Source organism: Perca flavescens, chromosome 18 (assembly GCF_004354835.1).
Source record: "Perca flavescens isolate YP-PL-M2 chromosome 18, PFLA_1.0, whole genome shotgun sequence".
NCBI classification, from domain to species: Eukaryota; Metazoa; Chordata; class Actinopteri; order Perciformes; family Percidae; genus Perca; species Perca flavescens.
In genome coordinates, this window is record NC_041348.1 from 17303678 (window position 1) to 17327578 (window position 23901).

At 39.1% G+C, this 23901-nt stretch overlaps 1 protein-coding gene across 4 annotated transcripts in view; it reads left to right on the forward strand.

Moving 5' to 3' along the window:
- esrrgb (estrogen-related receptor gamma b) overlaps positions 1-23901 on the forward strand; it is a 134879-nt gene that overhangs the window by 89570 nt on the left and 21408 nt on the right. For 2 of the 4 annotated variants that reach the window (XM_028604864.1, XM_028604865.1), the window contains 2 exons: positions 17345-17760; positions 23642-23758. In XM_028604864.1, coding sequence (XP_028460665.1) covers positions 17345-17760; positions 23642-23758 — 533 coding nt within the window. Of the gene's footprint in view, positions 1-7074; positions 7565-17344; positions 17761-23641; positions 23759-23901 lie in introns of those variants that run through there. The other 2 variants (XM_028604867.1, XM_028604866.1) reach the window with 2 other exon arrangements.

Consider the following 23901-nt stretch of genomic DNA (forward strand, 5'->3'; position numbering starts at 1 on the left):
TTTTCTGTGATGACGGCAAATTGGAAACATTAAATGCATAACGAGGGAGAAAATGAGAGGAAGACACAATCATGAAATTAATGGGGGTGAATGTCGGGGAAGGGGGAAGGGCGCATAAAACAAACGAGGTGCATGCCTTATAGACCCACAGTTTCTCACTGGACAGCACAGGCGTAGAAACACACTGACATGTTTCCCTGAGATTCTAGCATAACATTTGTCTCTTTCTCGTAATTCTGAAAGGAAATGCCCACAGGGTGCCTATTTAGAAGAGGGCTTCTTTTTCACATTTAACTAAACCTGTATATTCTCCAACTCCCCATCCACTCACTTCCAAACATGCTTCTGCAGAACATCTCGATCCATATTCTTGTCTTTTATTAAAAAGTTGGCTGACTGCTGGAAAAAAAGAAAACATTTCCACTGAACTTCATATAACCCTCCTCTAACTTCTGCAAAGCTTTGCCCCTCATGGGAGGAGCACAAACTAAAATCCAGCATTTGAGCTCACAGAGAAGCAACAAGGCCCAGAAGAGTGGAGCTTTTACTATCATACAGTATAAGAAAGCCTCAAGGAACAGACTTCTTTCCCAGGTAGTGAGAACTTCCTCAAGCTTTTTTTCCCCCAACTTTTCAAGTTTCTAACACCATTAGCTGGCTCCCTTGTGGTCTTGAAAGTGGCAATGCTGATTGAATTAAGCCGTTTTCTTCTTTGAGACATTGTGACAAGCTTTCTTAAACAGAAGTCAGTCACTGCTATAACTACACAGAGCCATACCAATATATGCTCATACATCACTCACACACACACACACACACACACACACACACACACAGACACACACACACTCTGCTTGTATATGTGTGCACACATACAGTACACATCAAGGCATGCAAACATGTACAAATACAAACTGAATCTGACACACTATCTATAGAAATCTGCTGACCAGAATCGCTCAATGGGATATAGTCCAAAGACATTCTTAGAAGCTGTTCTATAATGCCATTTACACCATAGTATTTTAATTAATTTAACTGGCCTTTTTGGATTTACTTGGCTCAAAATGCTCTTTCTAGTTTTAAAAATAGGACAAATGGTCTTTTGGAATCAACCGGGGAGAAGTTTAATCTCATTGAATGAAGCCAAAGCCAGACGTTTAGCTCCACACAGTATAGAATACAAGATTATACCGGCCTGATATAGCCCTTCCACCACCCGTTTATTTTTATCCTCTATTAAGGCAGCGATATCCTTAAAGGCTGCCAAAATTATCCTGTAAAAATGCTGACTGGGAAATATGAAAGGTTCCAGGCGGTTCTAGTAAGCAATCTGCGCGCATGGTGGAGCAATGTGACTGCTGTGCTTGCTATACCAACAGGGGTGACCCCAGTTGGATGGAGAGGTGAGACTAAATGAAAGTCATCCCTGGATCTTAGGGAAGCCAAGTCTGGAATACCAAGCCTCTCTTCAAAATGAGATTTACTGCCAACAGAGGCTGCTTTACATAAATGTTTGTTTTTAGTATTATATTCATCAGCACTGTGTAAACAGGCTGCAACCTGCAGTTTAAAATCCACTGGACATTTTATTTCCTCCCTCAGATTTCTGTAAGACTACGATGCTTTGAAGTGCGTGTGCAGTCCGTAGCTGTTAAATTATGCATTGAAATAATTTCTCAGCAGCTAAAATCATGCTCAGATGATGATTGTTTCACAGGATACACCACTGACTCTCTAAGTCGTCCATGGAGATGATTTATACAGAAACAGCGTCTTTTGTCATGGGATTGGGACGAGGAAAGATGATAATTTCCTTATCAAACACACTATGAGTCATTTAAAAAAAGAAAGTTTTGTTCTCAAGTTAACCACTCCTCAAAGGAAAGCTGGTAATTGAAGAATTACTAGAGCCCTGTGGGTGCTCAAGAAGTTGAAGTCGGTATGAGCCCAACCGGCAGCTCCGTGGAATGAACATACAATTATTTTTCCTTCTCTTGGACGTTTTTGCTACGGCTCACTTAACACGCAAGTTGTTACTGCTATTCTACAGATCAGTGTACCTGCACAGATGAATGTACATGCCTACTCCTCAATGCATTTTCTTTGCAGGCCTTTTTAAACACAAGCTAGCTTGTTGCTTCAGTATTTTTTTGATACTAAGATATCTTAACATATTATTTGCTTTTTTATGTTTTGTCTAATCAGTCTGTTTGTGCAGAGGCTCAAAGCATCCGTGAAAAGTTACCCACTTCTCTTGGCGCTAGCTGTTTTACCTGCAGGGTCTAACCACAGCAGGCTTGCTTCGTACGCATAAGCGTCATAAAGCTGTAAAAAGCTGACACCACGAGGGCCGTTTTTTGCCAGCTGCCTTATTTGAATGAACTTGAGAGGAATGTATTGATCCTGTTTCTAGATGGCAATGACACAACCTGGCTTCGCTTTAGAGGTGACTCCATCCAGACCCTCTTGTGTTATGCAGGTGACGTAGATGTGTCGCTGAGGATTTGACTGGTGTCAAGGAGCTATTTAAAATTAGAGCATGGCGGAGCAATTGATTTTGTTTATATTTATTCTGATTAAACACAGTGGAGACCATTTTGCTGTTGCTGGAATCACAATTACGGCTTTCACTGGAGCGTAGATGCAACGCAGGGTAGAAAAATGTCCTCCAGATAATATATGCCATTTGGCGATTGCATTTAACCAAAGTGTCTTTATCGTGATTGAAGACATTTTAATAATGAATGGTGCAGTGAGAACAACTGTGCCACGATACATGAAAGCACCAATGCAAGTAGACAATAATGTAAGAGTTTATAACAACAGATTTTGCTTTAAAATCATGATAAAAGTAAACTATTGCAGTCTCTGCATGGAATCTGTATACAACTCCTCCTCTTAATATATTATTAATAATAATAATAATAATAATATAATAATAATAATAATAATAATAATAATAATAATAATAATAATACATGTTCCCACAATATCAGTGCAAACTATTCAGGAGAAGCTCTGGACAGTAGATAATGCAAAGTTTTCTCACAAGAAAATAAGCATAATTTCACATAACACTTTTGGACGTAGTCTGCCTGTTGCTTACTATCAGTGATATCAAATCATACCACCACTATAATAAATGATCAAATGTGAATTTGGCTGCATGGATATTTCATGAAGCAGTGTCACAACGAAAACAGGTCCACTCTCAATACTAGAAATCCCCTCATACATTTCTTTCCCTCATCGTGTGAGTCCAGCTCTCTCAATCAAGATATGCAAGTCCTGCTACGAGTCCCTGATTAACACCACTGCTCGTGTAGCTTTGTTTTAACTGTCCTCAGTTAAATGAGAAATTAAGAGGCAAGAGATAGAGGCTAATAGCATTTATTAACCCAGCGTGAACGGGCAGCGGGGCGACCACACTCCTCCACCACCGTCTAGTCCTGCTGGCTCAGTCGGCGTGGCCCAGAGAGGGGAGTGGAACATAATAAAAACCAACAAATGCACCCAGCTGATTAATGCAGCCCTGTGGCTATAGTAATTATCCCTCTCCACACTCCTCCAGCAGACGAGCCAAACAAGTCTGTGGCATCGAGAGGGGAGTGTGCAAATGATGGATCTGAGAACACTGTGTTAGTGGTTGGATAAAGACACATTTTTGTTGATTCGGTTGGTTCTGGAGGTGGAGTTGAAGCTTTTACACTTCCATTTAGAAGTTTAATCGCTGCATGTGTACAATATGCTTGCTTTTTTGCTGAGTGTTTAAATTCTTTACATGTGTTTAAGTAGTTGAAAATATAATTTGTCTTTAAAATATATATTTTTTTTTCATTTTATTTCAACGTTAAAGTGAGAGCACGTATTTCCATCATGGTCCCAAGATGTTAAATAACAGATATAAAACATACAACATGAACAATATCATCTTAAAACCAGAACCACATCAGTGCAAAGTAAACCAAAGAAAATAATATTAAAGAAAATGCACCTAAATGTATCAAAACAGATGAATAGCACAGGTAAAAATGCCATTAATAATCTTTCAGCTTGATCTCTGATGATCCCTCTTATTTATATACAATGTTGCTATAGCTGCTTCATAATGAAATGACTTCCAGGAATGTGCAACACAGAAACATTATCTTCTTTCTCTTCTTTTTTGTTTTAATTGGAACCATGGTTCTATGTTTCCATGATGTCATTATTTCTGATGGAGTTGTGCACCTTATTCTCTCTCTCGCTCTCTCTCTCTCTCTCTCTCTCCTTCTCTGTGTCTCTGTCTCTATTGTTAGTTAAATAACAGAAATAAACATGATTTTCCCTAGCTAATAATATTTCTATGTCATACGTTTGTGGGCTTTCACAAGATAAATATGAATCAGCAGCTGTGTTTTTCTCTGCACTCATTCCTCAAATGAGTTCAGCAGAACATTTCTATTTGAATGGAAACACAGTTTGTTCAGTCATAATTTTCTCTGAGATGAAACCGATTTCATCAACTTGCTACCTTTCAAATAGAAAACAACATTTAATTCCATATTTTAGGGAAATTACTTTTTGGCTTGTATTTTTCCCATTTCATTGATTTTTGTTGTTGTTGAATATCAGTAATTTAAGTCAGTGTAATGTCATGTGATGAGTTTATTCAAACCAGAGAAGTGGCAGTGATTTGAGTCTACAGCTAAACACCTCAGAAATTCAGTTTTCTGTTATCATCCTGTTGTCTTTTTAATTCATTCTATTTTTTCGTATTTTGTTAAACTGTTATACTAAGATATGGATGCAGAAACAATTCAGTTAAATCAGTTTATTATTAAAAGTTGACATGCAGCATTTGACACAAGTTCTATCCACAGCACACAGTGAGCTTCCTGCTGAGCCACATGGTACAGTGTGTCTGTCAGGAAAGGTCAGAAGGTCAGTCATAAAAGACTAGTTTGCTCATGAATCAGAGATTTAATTACATGCAACCGATGTGACAGGGTGTCCCTCAACTCACCACAATATGTAATTACTATTTATTGACAGCTAACGATTGGTTTTCTCTTTCACTTTTCAGAAACAAGGTGCTGATTGCACACAGACGGTTAAATCTTAGCTTTTCTGATCTGCCTTTAGAAACGTTTCCTTCAGGTTTTATGTATTTTTGTTCACAAGTGCACACATTTTCACATACTGTATAAGCCTAATGTTCTTTCCAAAATGAACCCAATTCCCTTTTGTATCCATCTCTTCTCTGTTAAATTAAGGCCATATCCCAGCATTCAGAGGCACTGGAGATAGTGAATTTATCACTGAGAATGAAAAACGGCTAATGAGCGCAAACCTATTATGAAAACATAAACTGTAAGTGTTCAGACCCCAGACTTACTGTGAGCTGCTTAAAGAGACATCCTGGTCGTATAGCTGAAAATCTGTTTTGCTTAAATACAGACCTAATGATTGGATTACTGTTTCTTCGTTTGGTGATAGCGTGATAGTGGGATTACAGACTGTGTGCTCAATAGATTTCCTGTCAGATGCCACGAAGCCCGCTGTCCCCTCGCTGGGCTAAAATGGAGGGAGGCAGATGAGCCTTGGACGAACAATATGGCCCACCTCAGAAAACTGGCAACACAAACACAAGAGTGGAGCTGCGGAATTAAATGCGGTGAATTTATTTAACTAATAGACGAGATAATAGATGAGAATGTCAATTTTGATAATGGTTCTCCAGTGTTTAATTGACCAAATCCGCAGCTTTACAGTACCTTTTATATAATTTCCCATAGCCAAGATATTTTCACATAAATTTGGATATAACTTAAATCTTAAAATAAAACATTTCCACATTTATTTATTATTTATTAAACTTATTCCCCAGCAATCAATCTTGATATGAATCATACATGTCATCTAAACCTTAGTAGTGTCTTTCCTTTTCTGTCTTCTCTCTCTGCCTCATTAAAAACATAAACATCTCCTCTATTGATTATGTCTGCATGTCTTAATCAGATCAGCGGGAATATCCTGGTTTTCCTCCGCACGAAAGTACATTAAATGCCAAAATATTGATCAAAAATTTAATTTGAGAATGCACAGCTCCCTTTATTAAAGCAATCGGCCTTTGCTCCTGTGACTTTGATATGGACTGACATGAAAAGAAGACGTTCAAAATTATAATTCCTTTTTATTTAAAAGACGGTTGGGAAACAGAGTCTGTCCCGAGGCTTCTGGCGACACAGCAACGCTGTGATCAATAAGAGCATGTGATGGGTTTTGTATCGATCAGGAAAATGTGGGTTGATGAAGTGGGTCGGAAGGGAGGAAGGGCTTTGGGTTACCTCTGATGGCTGCCACTTTACACAGACGTGGTAAAGATCCACTCAAACTTGTCTGTCGTTGTCATCATTATTATCATTCCTGCCGAGGTTATTATCACTCTCGGTTTAGTACATCCTGCCTCTTTCGGGTTTGGTAAATCCCCCTCTCTACACAGTGTGATTGGTGAAATGCTGTGGGAAGCAGCTGCCATTACTTTAAAGAAGGGCAGGCTGTGGAAAGCCAGATCCACGGTGGAGAGGATAAAAGAGTAAAGGGAACAGTTTAGCTCTGTAAGCTGGCACTGAGCCTTTTAAAGCACAGTAAACAGACCTGTTTAAATCGCCTTTAGTGAACGTGCTGCTACTTCTGTTGCCTGTCAATTACTGCTGTCCACTTCAGTTTACTTTTGCAGAAGTAAACATCAACTGTGAGTCTAAAGAAACTGCTCATCTATCTCCCTATCTGTATCTATCTACATCTACATCCACATCCGTATATCTATATTTAACTATATCTATCTGGGGGAGGGTCTGCCTGTGTCTGTGTTTTGCAGCGCTCCCTTGTGAATGACTGGACACTGACTGGTCGTTCATTAGCCCGTCCCACCTCAGTACTCTTTCATCCCCATTGGCTGCTCTCAGGACAGCCTTCCTGAAACCGACCAATGGCAGCTGCTCCATATGCACCAAACCACTCCTTTCTGCTCTTAAAGAACCCCCATGACTTCAATGGAGACTCAATCCCCTCACTGACTTACTCAGCCTGAGTGCGCTCTCACCACTGCTGCTCTCTATCCATCTGTCTGCCTTTTATTCTCTCTTTCTCTATCCATCACTACCCTGTTCTTTATTCTGTCTTCTCTTCTCTACACTTACTTCCTGTTTCCTGTCATCATTTTTACCTCACGTTTTTCCTCCTCTCTATATCACCACTAATCTTCCTCTCTCCACACATACTCCTGAGCCTGAGTGTGCAGCACCTGTGCAGACTGGAGTTTGTCGGGCAGAAGATTTTTTTGTTTTTAATTTTGTGCGTGTGTTGAACAGGGGGAGGGAGGGGAGACAACACCCAGGAACACCTGACCAACATTTCATCAAGATATGTGGAGACTTAGGAACTGATTTCCTCCTCCAGCTTTTCCCCAGCTGTTTATTTATCTGTTTTTTATTGCCACACCTGGAATGCTTAACGTGGACTGATGGATGTTTCCGAATTGTGCATCCCTGATCCTCTCTGCTACCACAACCAGTAGGTGCATCTTTTTCTCTTCTCTGTTTCATCTCTACTCAGAATTTCATTTACTTCTTTGCTCTACTTTTATCAAAAAGGAGAGAAATAAAATCATAAAAGTCTGTTTAAATCATTTGTGAAACAAATCTCATGCATAAAGTAAACTATTTCAAAAGCCAGGGAGTTCCTCGTGTTACCTCACCCCCCCATGTACGGGACAGCAGAGCTCAGTAGTGTCAGTGAGGCTGCAGTAGCGGTAGAGTAGCCCGTGGGGAGTCCAGCTCGGAAGGTTGCCCTACAGCTGTCTAGCCCTGCATCAGAATCCAGGGTTTAACCTCCGCCACAGGGAAGAGCCAGGGGCCGATTAATGCGGACGATATCCAGACAACTATCCTCTGGCAGCAGCCGGTGTCCCAGGGACAGAAAACTGTGACTTTACTGTTGCCCAGTCTGAGTGAGAGTGTGTTCTTGAGGCAGATAAGAGTATATTCGACGGACCTGCCTCTGTTTGGTTACAGCTCTGAGCACTTTGCTGTTGTTTGCAGTTTTGCACTTTACTTTTTTTATTTTGCTGCTTATCATGGAAATAATTTGAATTATTGAATTATATTTGAATAACATTAAAGTGTATATGCATATTGTCATTGTGCATTTAGTGCAGGAATAAAGCAGCTTGTTCTACAGTAGTCAAACTCTGGCATCTCAAATGAAGCACCAGTCCTTTTAAATTTCACGACTACACTTCTTGCATTCCCAGAAAGAAGCTCTTCTTTTTACTGGGATCCTCTTAATGTTAGCTGTAGATGGGATTGGAAAGGTTTAACCTGCTTAGCACTTTATACAGGACTATGATTGGGAATATTTCAAACTGTCCACAAAATCTTCTGTAATGTTAAACTAAAACTCATAAAAGTGAAATAACATCAGCCTGTATTTGTTTAACAAGATAAAAAACATATTTGCATTCAAATGTAACTGCTCTTATTACTGTAAAAGGGATTATTAACAATTATTTAAAAGTGGTTGAAGCTTTTATACACTTCTCATGCTACATTAAAAAAATTTACTTCTTGTTAATTTTTTACATTCATTTTTATTTTGTATTTTAGATTTGTACTGGCACACAAAATGACAAGTAATAAAAAAAAGTGTAAGATTGACAACAGTTTAAACAGTGCAGTGAAATGTGCAGTATACAAAGTAAGGTCCATTAAATGAAGTACGTAGATTTAATTTAATTACTACAGTCAAATTAATCACACTAATTTCTTACAACTAGTTTCGGGAGTGTAATGTTTAACCACAAGTGTTTAGAGAATTTGTCAGTTGTTTTGATATCTCACATAAAAGTAACAGATCAGGGTTTCATGTCTTTTTAGTGTGTTTAAATGGATCGGTTTCATGTATTGTCTTTACAGCCTTTGACATTCGATATTGTAATTCCTGTGCAGATTGCAGTGCAGTTGAAAAAACTCTACAACCCCTGAGCTCTTTTTCGCACAATCATCACTTTACAGAATCTGTAGAACTGCATTTAGTACACATCCATTCAATTAAAACTGGTATTTAAGTTATTATATGTTTTATTATATGTTAACAGTGTGTGTGTGTGTGTGTGTGTGTGTGTGTGTGTGTGTGTGTGTGTGTGTGTGTGTGTGTGTGTGTGTGTGTGTGTGTGTGTGTGTGTGTGTGTGTGTGTGTGTGTGTGTGTGTGTGTGTGTGTGTGCGCGCGCGCGCATCTGCTTGTATACCCTGTATATGTGGACTCACCTCTCCACATACCTGTGATACTACTAGCCTAACTGAGTACTTCCTCGGATTAATGCTTCATTTTCTAAGGGAGTTAGTTTTACTACTATGTTGATTATATTATTTAAGGAGAGCAAACAATGATAAGGCTTTTAAAAAAAAAAAAAAATAGCCTGTCCTTACTATAAACTGTAGAAAATGTGCAGTTTAATATTCTATACAGTAGTAGCAAAAACTCTTTTTAGCAAAAAGGTATCGTAACAGAAGCTACAATATGTGATATAAATGATTCTAAAAAGTGTCTTTGCCTGTAAGTATTGTTAACGTCATACAGTTTACCACCTAAAAGTAATTGTAGTTGCTCATGTATTTGCACACAGTAAATATGTGCCTGTAGTGTCACATAAAGCCATACTTAGTAAGGTCTGGCTTCGGGGAATGCTATTAATAATCCCTTAATGGCCTTTTGGCCTGACGACCAACCTACTGGCCAGAGGTCAGAGGTCCCACGACTGCTGTGTCCAACTCTCACGCCACGTCTCTGCTGAGGAGGCAAATATGCTATTCTACCAACAAACTAATATTAGCTTATCAGGCATGTTACATTATAGAAATATTTAAATGTATATGTACACATATATCTGTATAGATCCTTAATGACTCTTCCTCTGCACAAAAAATAATTGAACATTTTTATTGTACATACATTTAAATATAATGTGCTGATTTAGTGTTTGGATATATGATTTAATCTTTATAAAATATTCACTTGAGGACCGTTTTGGTGTTTCTTGAACCAAATTTTAAGCAAATTTGTGTGGAGCCACAATACCGACTGGACCCAGAGTCCATTAAACTGTGTAATCTATTACAATCTGTCTCTTCAGTTATTCTTCTCCACTTTTTCAGTCAGATGACATGATTTGTAAATTCTGGGGAGAGAAAACATTCCTTCTGCCTATAAATGTTTTTTTCATGGTCGACACTAATTTCAACAATTTTATATCTTTTGAAACCAAGACACATTATTGTTCTATTATATAAATGTTTAACAAGCAGTTGTTGATTTTAAAATGGTCAAGCCTAATTATGTCTCTGTGATTAGCCGTGGCAGTTTTGACAATGGCATCATTTACACTTAAAGTTGAAATGTTGTTTATGTTCAGTTTGCTATAATAAATCAGATCAATTTATCTCTTATTCCACCTGCCCTTCATAAGCAAACCAATAGGAATGCATAAACACAATCAGTCAAATGTATTCAAACACACACACAATCATAGACACATAAACACATATGTGCGTGCACATAAGGATGAGACCAAAGAATCACACACTGACCTGGGATCTAATTTTAGCGCTGCCATATCATGGAAACACCTGACTGTGTCTGTTAAGAGAAACATCATCTTATCATGCGTTGCATCTGCATTTATTACACTAGTGTATGCACATTGTCATATTGTGCTTCTAATGTAGTGTTTTCATTTGTCAGTGTCATTAATATCTTAAAAAATAAATCGATAAAAAATAGTCCAAGCATTGTCAAAATTCTTGGCACCACCGCATAATTCCATTTCATAAAGAAGAGATTACAAAGTTGATATTAAATATACTTTTATTTGTTTTTTTTCTTTGACAAATAACATATAACTTTGACTAATCTATGTCTAATAAGTAATATTTTACTAATATTTTTAAATGTAGTATCGGAAAAAGTTTGGCTTAATTAAATTACAGCAGAATATTTCAGCCCTGTGCATAAGCGCATTTTGTGGAGTTGATTAGTGACATATAGTGTACAGTATTATGGTGGGCCAAAGTGGAGATTTTTAACTGGAAACTGCCATGATATAAAACTTCCCCCAAAAAACATCTGATATTTATGAAATTATATTTAATAGGTTACTGATAGATTTCGGGTCTTATCGCTGCTTCTATGTGTTCTTCAAAAGCATTTAAGTGTAGATCAGAAATAATAAATTGAATTTTAAGTCTTGGTCTCATTGCTATAAACGTTGTTTTGTTACTTGTGAGGGCCAGTGTCTTACATTCTGCTTAATCACCATAGTGAGTGGACAAATTTGGCTGCTTCCAGCACACACATCTACACTGCATGGAAACAGCTATCACTGCACTTTAAGTAACACTATCACTGTTGTTGTTTTATTAAACCCCATATTCAAGTTTGTTGGCTAATGGGACCAGTTCAATTGACTGGGAAGCCAAACGAACCCACTGACGGATGCAGGAAGCAGTTTCCCTAAAAATTACCACAGATAAAAACAATTCAAAAGTGTTCCGCCTGACGTGTTTAACAATGGCGATGGCTGCTGCATATGAGGGTACAGCCCAGCTCTGTGTGACGGCATGAGGGAAGAAATAACTTCATTACATGTCATGACCCCCCTCGTGATGTAGATATATCCTTTAGGCAGCCTGTCAAGGACTCTGAATTCATCAGGATGTAGATGGAAGGTTTTTTTGCAGCTGCTTTTCAATCAAAACATTAATGTGGCTTTCATGTGCTCAGGCTGAGTGCAAGCAGCAGAGACAACCTCTTAGAATGAGTTTGTTTTATTGATCAAGTAAAATTAACACACACACACAGAGAGAACAAGAAGCAGTGCGTCTAATCATGGTGTGGGTCAGCCAGCATGTTTAATTTAATGGGCCTCATCGTAGCTTCACGAGGTCTCACATTGTGAACTTAATTCCTCTTCACCACGTTAATCTGCATTGTGTCAATTGACCGGAGCGCTTACTGTATCAGCTTGAGTCTCACTTGAAATTCATCCCATGCCCTAATACCATTAGGCAAATGCAAAGTTGTGTCATTTACACATTTGGGAGAGAGAGAGAGAGAGAGAGAGAGAGAGAGAGAGAGAGAGACGAAGCCAATTTGCGCCGGACAAGACTCGCTTGTGATTATCAGTGGATGTTATTACTGTGGAGAAGCAGACGTTTGAAGGTTATGTTTCTGGGCAGTAATTGAAATGCAAAATAACATTAGGATCGATGGCCATCTCTGTTTATTTATGAAATCAATATTGGAACTGTCCCTCATGAGTTCCCCCTCTGATTCCCAATGACGGCTTAAGTCTCTGCTCGTTTATTCTTTCTCCCCCATAACCTCTTTCTTCTGTCTCTTTTTAAAAGACAGTTAGGGGTGTGTTTGACTTTGCAGGGAGAGCAATTTCCTGGAGGTGGTGGACGTGTATGTAGATGGGGGAGGGTGGGGGAGTTGATACTCCAGGTAAGGAGACATCATCCATGTGGGAAATCTATGCAATCTCTCCTCGTGGCAGTGACATTGAAGAGGCCATATGTTGGAAGTTGTGTGTGTGTGTGTGTGTGTGTGTGTGTGTGTATATATATATATATATATATATATATATATATATATATATATACATCTGCCATGCAGTACAAAAGTAGTACTGGGACTTGTTTGGTCAGGAGTGGTAAGGGTATGATATTTGTAAGAATGTAAAACTGTTGTACAGTGGTTTTCAAAACAAAATTCATAAAGAGCACTAGATATTCTTTCTCCACTTTCCGGACACAAATCTGTAGTAAAAAAAAAGTCCACTAACTTATTCTCTGAGATTTCAACCATAAAGTGTGTTTATAATAATTACAGCAGAAAATTCAGTCCTTCACAATGAAAGTACAAAATTCAAACTTTAGCTTTAAAGTTATTATAGCTCAAAGAATTAAAAAAGATTTTTTTTTTTATATTCAATTGATCATTTAAGGATTTTTTAAAGCAAAAATCGCAAAGCATTTAGTGGTTCCAGCATCGTGACATTGAATATTTGGGGGGTTTCTTATTCTTCTATAATAATAAACATGATATCTATCTTCTTCCTCTTCTATCTCGTACGATTAGACAGAACAAGACATGAAGACGTCACCTCGGTCTCTGCGACCTTGTGATGGACATTTTCACTATTTTCTGTCAAAACAATTGCAAATTAATCAATTTGGAAAATAATCTTCAGTTGCAGCCCTAAACTTTATTTTCCCTGTCTTACAGCCAGACGAAACATTAAATGCACACAGACTTGAACATTAGATACATAAAGCCTAATAAAATGCACATTATATAAATATCTAAAACATATGCTGAAGGCACAACCTACCACAAAGAGGCAAGATATTAAAGCACAAAAGAAATGCAACACAATCTAAATTAGACCAGGAATAAAAAAAATTTTAAAGGGCAATTACCTCAGTCCATAATAGCGGTAAAAAAGTCTTTTAAATGCCGATTAATTAAATGAAGTAAACTATTCCACGGTTTAGAGGTGAAGACAGTAAATGCATCATCTCATCAAGCAGACCTGTAAGAGAACTTAAGGAGGTATATATTGATGCAACAATTCAGACTTGATAGCTAGAATAGTAACTAGAATTGTATATGTAATATTTAAGTTTATGGCTGAGAGTCTGTGATTTAGATGTGTTAACCGAAGCTGTAAGGTTTGAGCAGACTGTTTAAGATATGCACAGCTTGCAGATTTTAATTAACACTGTTTCTATTGTAACCTTAAAATGTTCTTTAAAAATGTATTTGATGTCTTTTCTCCATAAACCGACTAAATCATTCGCAGTAGTGCATAAATGCATTTAAATTTTAGAACGCATACATTTTTTGATGACCTTCATTTGTGCCAACGCTATGTCACACGCATGTTGTTGTTACTACTTAACACTTGGGCGACACACGCTACCCCATTTTCCCGCTCGCATGACCATTCATTTCCCACACCCCGGCCGCGGACTAACAGTGTAATCTATGTGTCAGGCAGGAAGGGGCCCTCAGTGTAAGGCTGATAGAGTTTGCCCCAAACAAGGACAGCCTATCATAGAAAGATTAATGAACTAATTTCATGCATGGCTCCTTGCCTCTGTCCTTCTCTGCGCTTCCATGTTAGGCTGTGTGTTCAGCACCATGATTTACGCTGTGTTCTTTGCTACTAGCTTAGCCCCAAGCTTAACAACAATATTTCCCCTAAGTGGGAAAATACATAGTCAAATATGGAAAGTCTGATTGTTAACCCTTTACACATGAGGAGGATAGCATGAGGTCATTGTGGAGAATTGCTTTGATTATACATTTTAGAATTTATTTTTTATTTTTGACTACTGGTAAAGATTTACTGTGCCGAAATTCGGAAGGCTGGAAAACATTTTTCATGGTTTAGAGAAGAGGTGGATGGATTCAGGATGTATGTAGGGAAGCAGGGGATCTGAAACACTGCCAGCATGAGGAGGTATGCCAAAATACACACACATACACATACACACATATGCAAACATAAACATTTGAGATTTTAAGCTGCTCTGCTGGAAAATGTTACACCCTTCACGCTTTGGCTCCAAGCTAAAAAAGAATTGGTCACTGATCTGAGTGCGTTCAGCATTTCAGGCAGCGTCTCGGTCATATTAAGCATTATGGACAGCTCTCTGCTGTAGTTTTGTCCATGAAGTCGTGTCTAGACGCTGTCTTTCTTCAGCGGGGTAGACACACTGAAACCTGTGTCTGGCATCCATTGTGGGACCGTCTGGGCCTCTAAGAACAGCAGAGCAGAGAAGGCAGGTGACCTTCACGTCTGTCTGATGAGTCTTGCTTGTCTGCTCGGTTTGTACCATTTTTCTGCGCGGCGGAGCAAACACACCCCATTAGATATTACTGTAGGTGCAATGCGTTTGTGCGTGTTTGAGTGAGTGTTGCCAAGGCAGCGGGGTAGGTGGAGGAGTGTCAGGCTGCGCTTAGAAAACTCTGTGTCTTTATAATAAGAGGAAGAAACCAAATTATGAAACTATGAAGCTATTTCTGTCCGCACGGATTGGTGGCTCGTGCCATTATTTCATTTCGACAGATTTGAAAGGACCCATTAGAAATTTCCATTAAACCTAACAAAAAACATCTCCCCAGCGTTACTGTGTGCTAAGTGGGGAATGAACTACTTTTTACATATGCCACAATGTACTATTCCATAGGGAATCCCCCTATCTGGCTGCGATGATGTATTAACTGTTACCACGCTGCTCTCTCCAATTCCCTCAGATGGGAGAAAATATACCTTCCAATTGACTATAGGTGCATGCATGCTGATTGCTAACCAGATTTAACGTGTGCCCTGTGAATCTTTTATAAACCGCAATAGCTTCAGAATGAAGACTAACATAATGTTGTATCGCTCCATCTCACACTATGTTAACAGTCCTGACTGATTAAAAATGCATAAGGAATGTCTGGGACCCGTAAGAGGAGGGTTTATTTTTTCATGGCTCATCTGAAACAGGAAGGAAGCAGAGGATCAATAGATCTGATCTGGGCCCAGGGGTAGAGGCTATCTCCTCCTCCTCCCTCCACCCGCTACCCGTTAGCAGTTAAAAGAGAGGTTTCATGTTATCAGTGCCTGATGACTTCATGGCTTTATAAACACTGAGGAAAAATACATGCCTAACCACAACAACTTTAAATTTGAAAACCCAGGGCCACCCCTGGCAGAAAAAGGCAACATGTTCAGAGGAATCTGGTCAACATGAGCTTTTTGTTAGTTTCAGACATTCTTAACATGGCTTTCCCCTGTTCTTGTCCAATATTTACAACTCACAAGCATGTAGAGCTCAAGTTGTGTAAGGTCAGCACCAACTCTGATAGACAGAGCCAGCGGTTCTTAGACAGATCCAAGCCTCGTTTCATGCTTTGTTTGAGAGGATGTTATTTAAGCTACTGCAAGTACAACAACATACAGATGCTACACTGCCCTAAAGAGAAATTATTGTCCAACAATAGCCTTAGTCTTCGCTGCTATTTATTGTGTCATGCACATACAAGTGTCCAGCCCTCGTGAATTTAAATGACATTTTTTAGAAAGTACTTCTCATGGCAAATAAAGAACTGTGTCCACTTGAAGCTCAACTAAAAAAGTCTCTCATTTTAAACCTCCCCTTTTTAAAATACAACTCAAGTTATACTAGAAAAACATGCAGCAATGCAAGAAGTCTTCCAGAAACCTTTTGTTTTTGATCACATCTGATCATATTTTTCAACTATCTGGCAACAGTTGATTTTTGTTAGTAAGTCTGTTGTGTGTAAAGAAGTTACATTTTCCATTAACTCTGCCTTTTCCCAAACTTTATAATGAAGTTTGCCATCAGGGAACATAATCCCAGGTCAGTGCCTCTTCCTCAGGCTCTCCAACCTCTCACTTAAGTCCACCGTAACCCGGCACCGTCCTTTGGCAAACTAACCGGGACTATTGATTGGGTCATGTATTACCCATGATCCTCCATATGCTGAGTGTAACACCTCTCTCTGTCCATTAACAGCCTTCTGAAGTTGCATTCATTCATTTACTTCTGGCAGCCGACCAACTGTGGGCATTGTTTGCAAGATGTATGGGGCATCTGTTGACATGGTCGTTAGTTACCATTTTGCCTGAGAGAAATAAGCTGCTGTAGTATATGACTTGGCATTCCAACACATAAATGGTTGTGCCGGTAACATAATCTATCAAACTCAGATGGACCGTCGTGCTCCATCACAGCTGATGAATTTCTTGCAGAATGATCAGGAGATGATGGAAGAAAGCAATGCTCAGTGCTTCTTGTAACACTTGTTAGTGGTGATCATTTCAGTGATACTGTAGTTTTCTAATGTATAAGTAAGTTTCGCATACGGTTCTTTTTGTCTCAGTTCTCTAGAAAATCAGTGCTTATTTGCATGTGAGGTAAACAGGCTCCATATATCGCTGATGTTTGAAAGCCCTGTCCCTCCAGTATTTGTTTTACTTTAATTAAAAGATTGCATGACCCTGACTAGTTAAGAAAAAATGGGGAATATCCTCCCACATTTGGACTAACGGACACCTTAAAGAATTAAGAAGAATTTTTAAAGATGTTCTGTTATTGGCCAAGAACAATGTTTCTTATTATATCTGTTGCTCCCCAGTTTGCACTGTATTTTCGGTGAATTTTTCGGTAAATTCAGTTACCAAAATTGACCACAGCTCTCGCCTTGTGTGTGTTTATCCAGGTTGCTAACCAGAATGCCCTCTGAGGACCGACATCTATCCTCCAGCTGTGGTTCTTACGTCAAAACCGAGCCTTCCAGTCCATCCTCCTCGCTAGTAGACACCGGCAGTCACCACAGTCCCAGCGGAAACTCTGACGCCAGCGGCTACATTAACGGCAGCAGCAGACACTCACACGCAATGGACTCCCCGCCAATGTTCAACCCAGGCATGCTCGGTGGTGGCGCCGCCGCTTGCCTACGCCGCTACGAGGAGTGCTCCGGCGTTGTGGTGGACGACTCGCCGATCAAGTGCGAGTACATGCTCAATGCCATTCCCAAGAGGCTGTGCCTGGTGTGTGGTGACATTGCTTCAGGGTACCACTACGGGGTGGCCTCCTGTGAGGCCTGCAAAGCCTTTTTCAAAAGGACAATACAAGGTATTTCCCACTTCTTCTTACAACTTTCACTGGCTCACCTGAGCTCATCTCCAATGTCTATATACTCCTAGTTAAACCTGAAAAAAATCTTATTTTCTGTAATTTCCCAGGTGGTTGAATGTTCTTCTCAGAAAGTGTTAGCCCATTAACCAAGATGTACTATAACACACCTGTCTATATTTTCATAATGATTCTAAATAGTTTTTACTAGCTTTACCACAACATTTGTGATTGCCAGGAAAACATATTGACCTGATGGGGAATCCATTGTTATGTGTTTCTCAGTGCTGGTATCCTACCGTCTGCTCTTATTGGACTCAAACAAGGTAGTGATTACGAGCGTCTACAGCAGGCATTAGGCCCAGACTGTAAATCTGCTCTGGGTTGGGATTTTTAGATGCGTTTGCATGTGAATTGTACACATGGCATCAACATTGCCATGTGTGGAAGCTGTTCCAGAATAATCACTTGGACAGAGAGGATATGCTGTCAACTGACAATTTAGAATTTTATTTGCAGGATTTGTTGTCTGTAGACATGGAACTACACAGCAGGTTAGTGAGAAGATAAATTTTATCCGTCCAAACCCTTCTGAATTACTGGAGCAATACAAAACAGTTCAACATCTTCTTCATTTACCTATATAATTGTATTGGTAGTTGGCACAAAAAAACACAGTAATGCATTACTGCAAAACATAAGTTGAACGTGGCTGATTTATTAAACATAGCTGGTTACTTTCTCTCTGTAATCACTGTTAATGTTTCACTGTCCCAACACACTTTACAGGTCACTGATTCTTGGGAATTTGGATAAAACAGGTTTTAATTTTGAAAATAAAAAGTAAGGTAAATTACAAAATCTGAAGGTATATCATTATAGACCAAAGTCTTGGCTGTTCAGCAATGTACTGGTGCAACCTCCTCATTTTGTATTTTTTTCATAAAATAGACGTTTTTCCAGTTATTACTTTGTTTTTGTCAACACCGTCAGACACAATAAAAAGCAAATTATGTTTTATTTATTTGGTCTAATACGCACTTAGAGTTTTTAAATCATTATCTGGCATTCGTAGTACACAGATATGCTGTTAAATGTTGAATATTCACTTTTGTTCATTTTTTATACTGTTTCACGTGTACTCCTTTAAAAGATCTAACATCATACAACGTTTACTAAAGCCTAAATAGAAAAAAGTAATGTTTTTTTTATTTAACAGACATATATTTGTCTTAAAAGAGACTATTACTTTAATAACTCAATAGCACTGAAGAAACATATTGTAAGCATATTCATTTAAAACAAATAAAACTCCCTCTGACGGTGGTGACTTTAGAACTGAGGGTGGTGACACTAATCTGGTGACAGTGGCCTCATAACAACATACAATTCCAAAATGTATACTACACAAGATGGCTTCTTGCTTAACAACTTAATTTAACTATTGGGAACAAAAAAATAACAATCCTGAGCATGCATATCATGTGAAAGAGTAGGTTTTTGTCACCACCGTCAGACATCACCACTGTCAGGTTTTCTGTGATGTACAGTCTGACGGTCATGACAAAAACCTCCAAATAGTCCTTAACGGAGGCTAGAATATAATTGTTGATCACAATAAATACGGCCTCACGGCTGTGGTTCGGCCACAGCCTCAAGGCCAAACCACAGCCGTGAGGATATCCACAAAAACCTGACGGTGGTGACAAAAACCTACTTTTTCACATGATATGCATGAGTTGTTCACATTAGCCATCTTGTTTCCCCTCTATTGCTAGCTACTTAGGACCTCTTCTTAAAAAGTATACATTTATGTCATAATCTAATCTAATATTTTTCATACAAAAGAGACGGTGTTGACATGTATGGTTGCGACAGTAGCAGTGTAGTTGACCTTGTAGTTGCCTGATGTTATTGCTTTTTATAAATATCTGACGGTGGTGACGAATATGTGGGACACATTTTGAGCAACCACAAAATAATAGTAAATATTGTTAAAATGCTTAAAACATGTTACAATGTACTATTTCATGTGGTAAAGATATTATTCAATTCAATTATTACTTTTTGTTTTTTTAATCAAGTTGAAATGACTATCTCCTATCCGAGGACAACTGATTTTGTAGGCAATGGGCCAGCAAATAATCATTAAATTCAAGGTTTTAATAAACCTATAAAAGAACCTTTCATATGTGCCATGGAACCCCTGATTATAACCTTGATTCTTTTTATTAATGAAAATGTTATTAATTTGCAAAAGAATTGGCACTTTTCTTAGTGGGACATGTTTTTGCCAAAGTTTCAAACATCAGTGAGGTGTTTCTGTTTCTGCTATTAGAGAACACAAGTATAAAATAGTAACTTCAATTCATGTTGACCAACTCTAAAGTTATTACCCTGCCTGCTGCACAGATACTCCTGATACTCACTGGTTTGTACTTTTGCTAAAACAGAAATAAATGTCAAGGATAACAATATGATGTGTGTCCGTCTGTATTGATTTACAAAACAAGCAATCACTAAGAAAAGTGGAGACAACAAAAATTTGTCTTCTAATAAACGTTGCTGCTAGATGTATGTGTTTATGAAAGGTTGACAAACAGACAGCAGACAACATTTTCTTAAAGCCACTCACTGTCTTCTGGCCGATTTAAGCTACCTGAATAGCCTACTGGCTGAAGTTGGTGTGTTGAAGGGATTCATTCAACATGTTGCAATGTAAACATAAAAATGTATATACCAGTTAGACTGTAAACGCTTTACTTTCTAACTTAATCTGGTCAATTAAAGGCTGCATGTGTCTCAGCAAAACAGTGAAGGACTGTAAATAGTTCCCATTTGACTTTGTGTTGTCTTGCGAAGATCCCCCTCTCTTCTTCTTCTTCTTCTTCTCGCTCTCCTGAGGACAGGCCCATAATGAACCTAATCTGTCCGTCATTTGTCCTGAGCCGTGGGAGTTGCAGTCAATAACAATCAGTGTTGGGTGACTGTAATTAAGAACCAGGCATTTCATTGGGAGAAAGTCAAGAAAGGAGGGAGGGAGGTGAGGATCTGTGCTTTGCCCCCTGGCCACTCCAGCCCACACCCAACAGGGAGGAGATGGGGGGGCCAATTAGAAGCTGAGGCACGTGTTATCGGGACAATAACAGTGGAAAGGAAGAGAGACGCTGAAGAGTCCTCCAAATAAAAGGCAGAGGGACAAGGGAGAAGGGACAAGGGACAAGGGACGTGGTCATTCACTGAACAGAGAAGTCACTTTAATGGAATGGTAATCAGGAAGGGGGGTCCCGGCCTCGGTGAAGGAGGAGGACAAGGAGAGGTCCAGCTTGAGTGGAGATGAGTGCGTGGATAATAGCATGGCATAATCATATATCAAAATTTAGAGGGAAAATAAGAGAGGTTAAGGAAGGATATTAGAGTGGCTGAAATGTCCTTTGAGAAATAAAGGTGGACACAAGACCTGATTAACTAAGAGGGTATGCCGACAGTGAGCTTTTAGAGGCAGGCAATTTAAGACTATTGTGGACCCCTAATGCAACCCCCCCCCCCCAACACACACACACACACACACACACACACACACACACACACACACACAGAGGTTATTTTGGATCCATTCAGGTATAAAATGTTTCCTTTAATAATTATAAAATTATATTGAATGTGACCTTATTGTCCCCAGAGGGCAATTCTGGTGCAGCATAAAAAAATGATGTTTTTGTAAGAATAATGTTCATGGATAAAATAAATATGAAAGAAGAAGAAGGTAAACAAGGTGAAAAAAGAAGTATGCTAAACTAAGCTGGCCCATTCACTCTATTCTCTGTATATTAGCCACTTGGTAGTTTCTATAGTGAGAGGTAAATTGAGATTTCGGGCACCTACGGATCATCATAATTTTTGCATCATTATTGACGGGTGTACAGTAGTGCTTCACAACAACAGTAAAATGCGATGCATTGCTTTGTGGGATTGTCCATACCATGGACACTACTTTTGAGGGCACTAGTGGACAAACACGTATTGCATTATTTTCTGCTAGTACAAAATAATGAGTTGTGCCCAAATTCCATTCTACATATTAATTGTAGACAATATGTACTATATAGTGATTGTCTGTTTTTGCAGTACAGTCATTTCTTAAAAATTTCAAAAGAATACTTTAGGCAAGATTAGGCAGCTTTATTTATATAGCACATTTCAAGAACAAGGTAATTCAAAGTGCTTTACATAACTTATTACTTATTACCGTCTTTGACCGACAGCTACCTGTGCCATCAGTCAAACTGTGACTATGAAATGCCGTTGCCAATCAAACTTTACAAACAGAACGTTTAAAAAAAAAAACCTTAAGACACATTTTTTGGTTTTCCAACATCTCTCTTGTGTGCATCAGTTAGTGTACATCAACAGTACCATAAACAAAATCAAGCGTTCTTTTAGTATGCATACTTTTGTGTATAGGCTAGTTCATTTACATTTTTCACTTTTCCTGTGTGAACACAGTACATGTTTAAAACCTGTTTAGAATAAGTTGTAGTATTAATTTGAGACAAAGTCATTGAATTGTTGTATTTTAATTGCACAAACAGTATAAATATGACAATTAGTATGAAGTACATGCTGTATACAATATGTTTGTAGTATAGAATTGGTACACACATGAGCACTGTACTGCATTTTCCCTATAACGCCTGTCAGTTTAAAAGACTTCACCTACCCTGAAACCAGCAGCAGCCTCTGCCAACATCCTGGCATGGTGCCCCGGGCCCCTCACTGTGCATATGACCCTGCTGGCACCATCGATGTCAGGGATCCTGACAAATGTTGGCACCTTCCCCTCGACCAACAGGGGATTGTGTGTGTGTGTGTGTGTTGTGGGGGGCAGCTTTGGCAGGACTGCAACAGATAACCCCTGGTTTGCTGTTTTTAGGTACCATTAATACATCTCTGGACTTAGGGGACATTGTTTAAACACTCAATCAAAGGATTCGGATACTTGGGATAGAGGTTTTGTCATTGGATTCTTGGGGTCACGTCAGCTTTTGAAGGGACACGTAATGACCCTTCAAAATAATTGTTAACCGAAACCTGTTGATAAAAACAGGCAGAGGTTACATGGAAGCCGATTTAATGTCTGTACTTCTAGCTTTTTTTTGGACCCGATTGATTAAATTGCATACAAATTATTTCCATAGTGAGCTAACAAACGTCAAGACGGACTTGAATAATACATTGAGTTTTGCTGCATGATATGGAAGCCTTAGATTGGCAAGTCTAACAGCAGCTCTTGGTTTTTACCGGAGAGCATAATGCAGAGCGCTCAGCTGCGCGCCCATCTCTTAGCCCTTGTGTTGTTGAGGGAGGGCAGCTTCCCCATCATCTTTTAGGTGAAGAAGGATGAGCTTGAAGGGGTCGTGGTGTGCGTTGCAGAGAGGATGCTCTGCATTAATGAAGGCAATTTATCTGTGAGTCAAAATGGGGGTGGGACTCCGGGGCGGGGAGGTGCTTTTTACATGTCCCATCAAAATGCCACTAAACCCTCCTCTCCTTCAGGAGTGTCATACGGGGTCACCTTGGGACAGGTGTGTGTGTGTGTGTGTGTGTGTGTGTGTGTGTGTGTGTGTGTGTGTGTGTGTGTGTGTGTGTGTGTGTGTGTGTGTGTGTGTGTGTGTGTGTGTGTGTGTGTGTGTGTGTGTGTGTGTGTGTGTGTGTGTGTGTGTGCGCGCGCGCACACACACACGCATGCGTTGTCTCTAACTGTCATTCTGTGCCTGTTCTTTACTCTTTCTGATTTGGTCTCCTTTTCTATGCAAAAATTCTAAAACAAATTCCTCCTAATTGCTGATTAATGACATTATGATTTTCTAATCTTCTACAGGGAATATTGAGTACAGCTGTCCGGCCACCAATGAATGTGAGATCACCAAAAGGAGACGCAAGTCGTGCCAGGCGTGCCGCTTCATGAAATGTCTTAAAGTTGGCATGTTAAAAGAAGGTGAGTACTGATTTTATTACCTGGTCATTTTTTGTGTTCTTCTTCTTACTTAATTCTACTTCAGATATAATTTAAGAGATGTAGGGCTGAAACAAATCATGGATGTATCAATCAACAGAAATGCAGTCTACAACCTAATATCA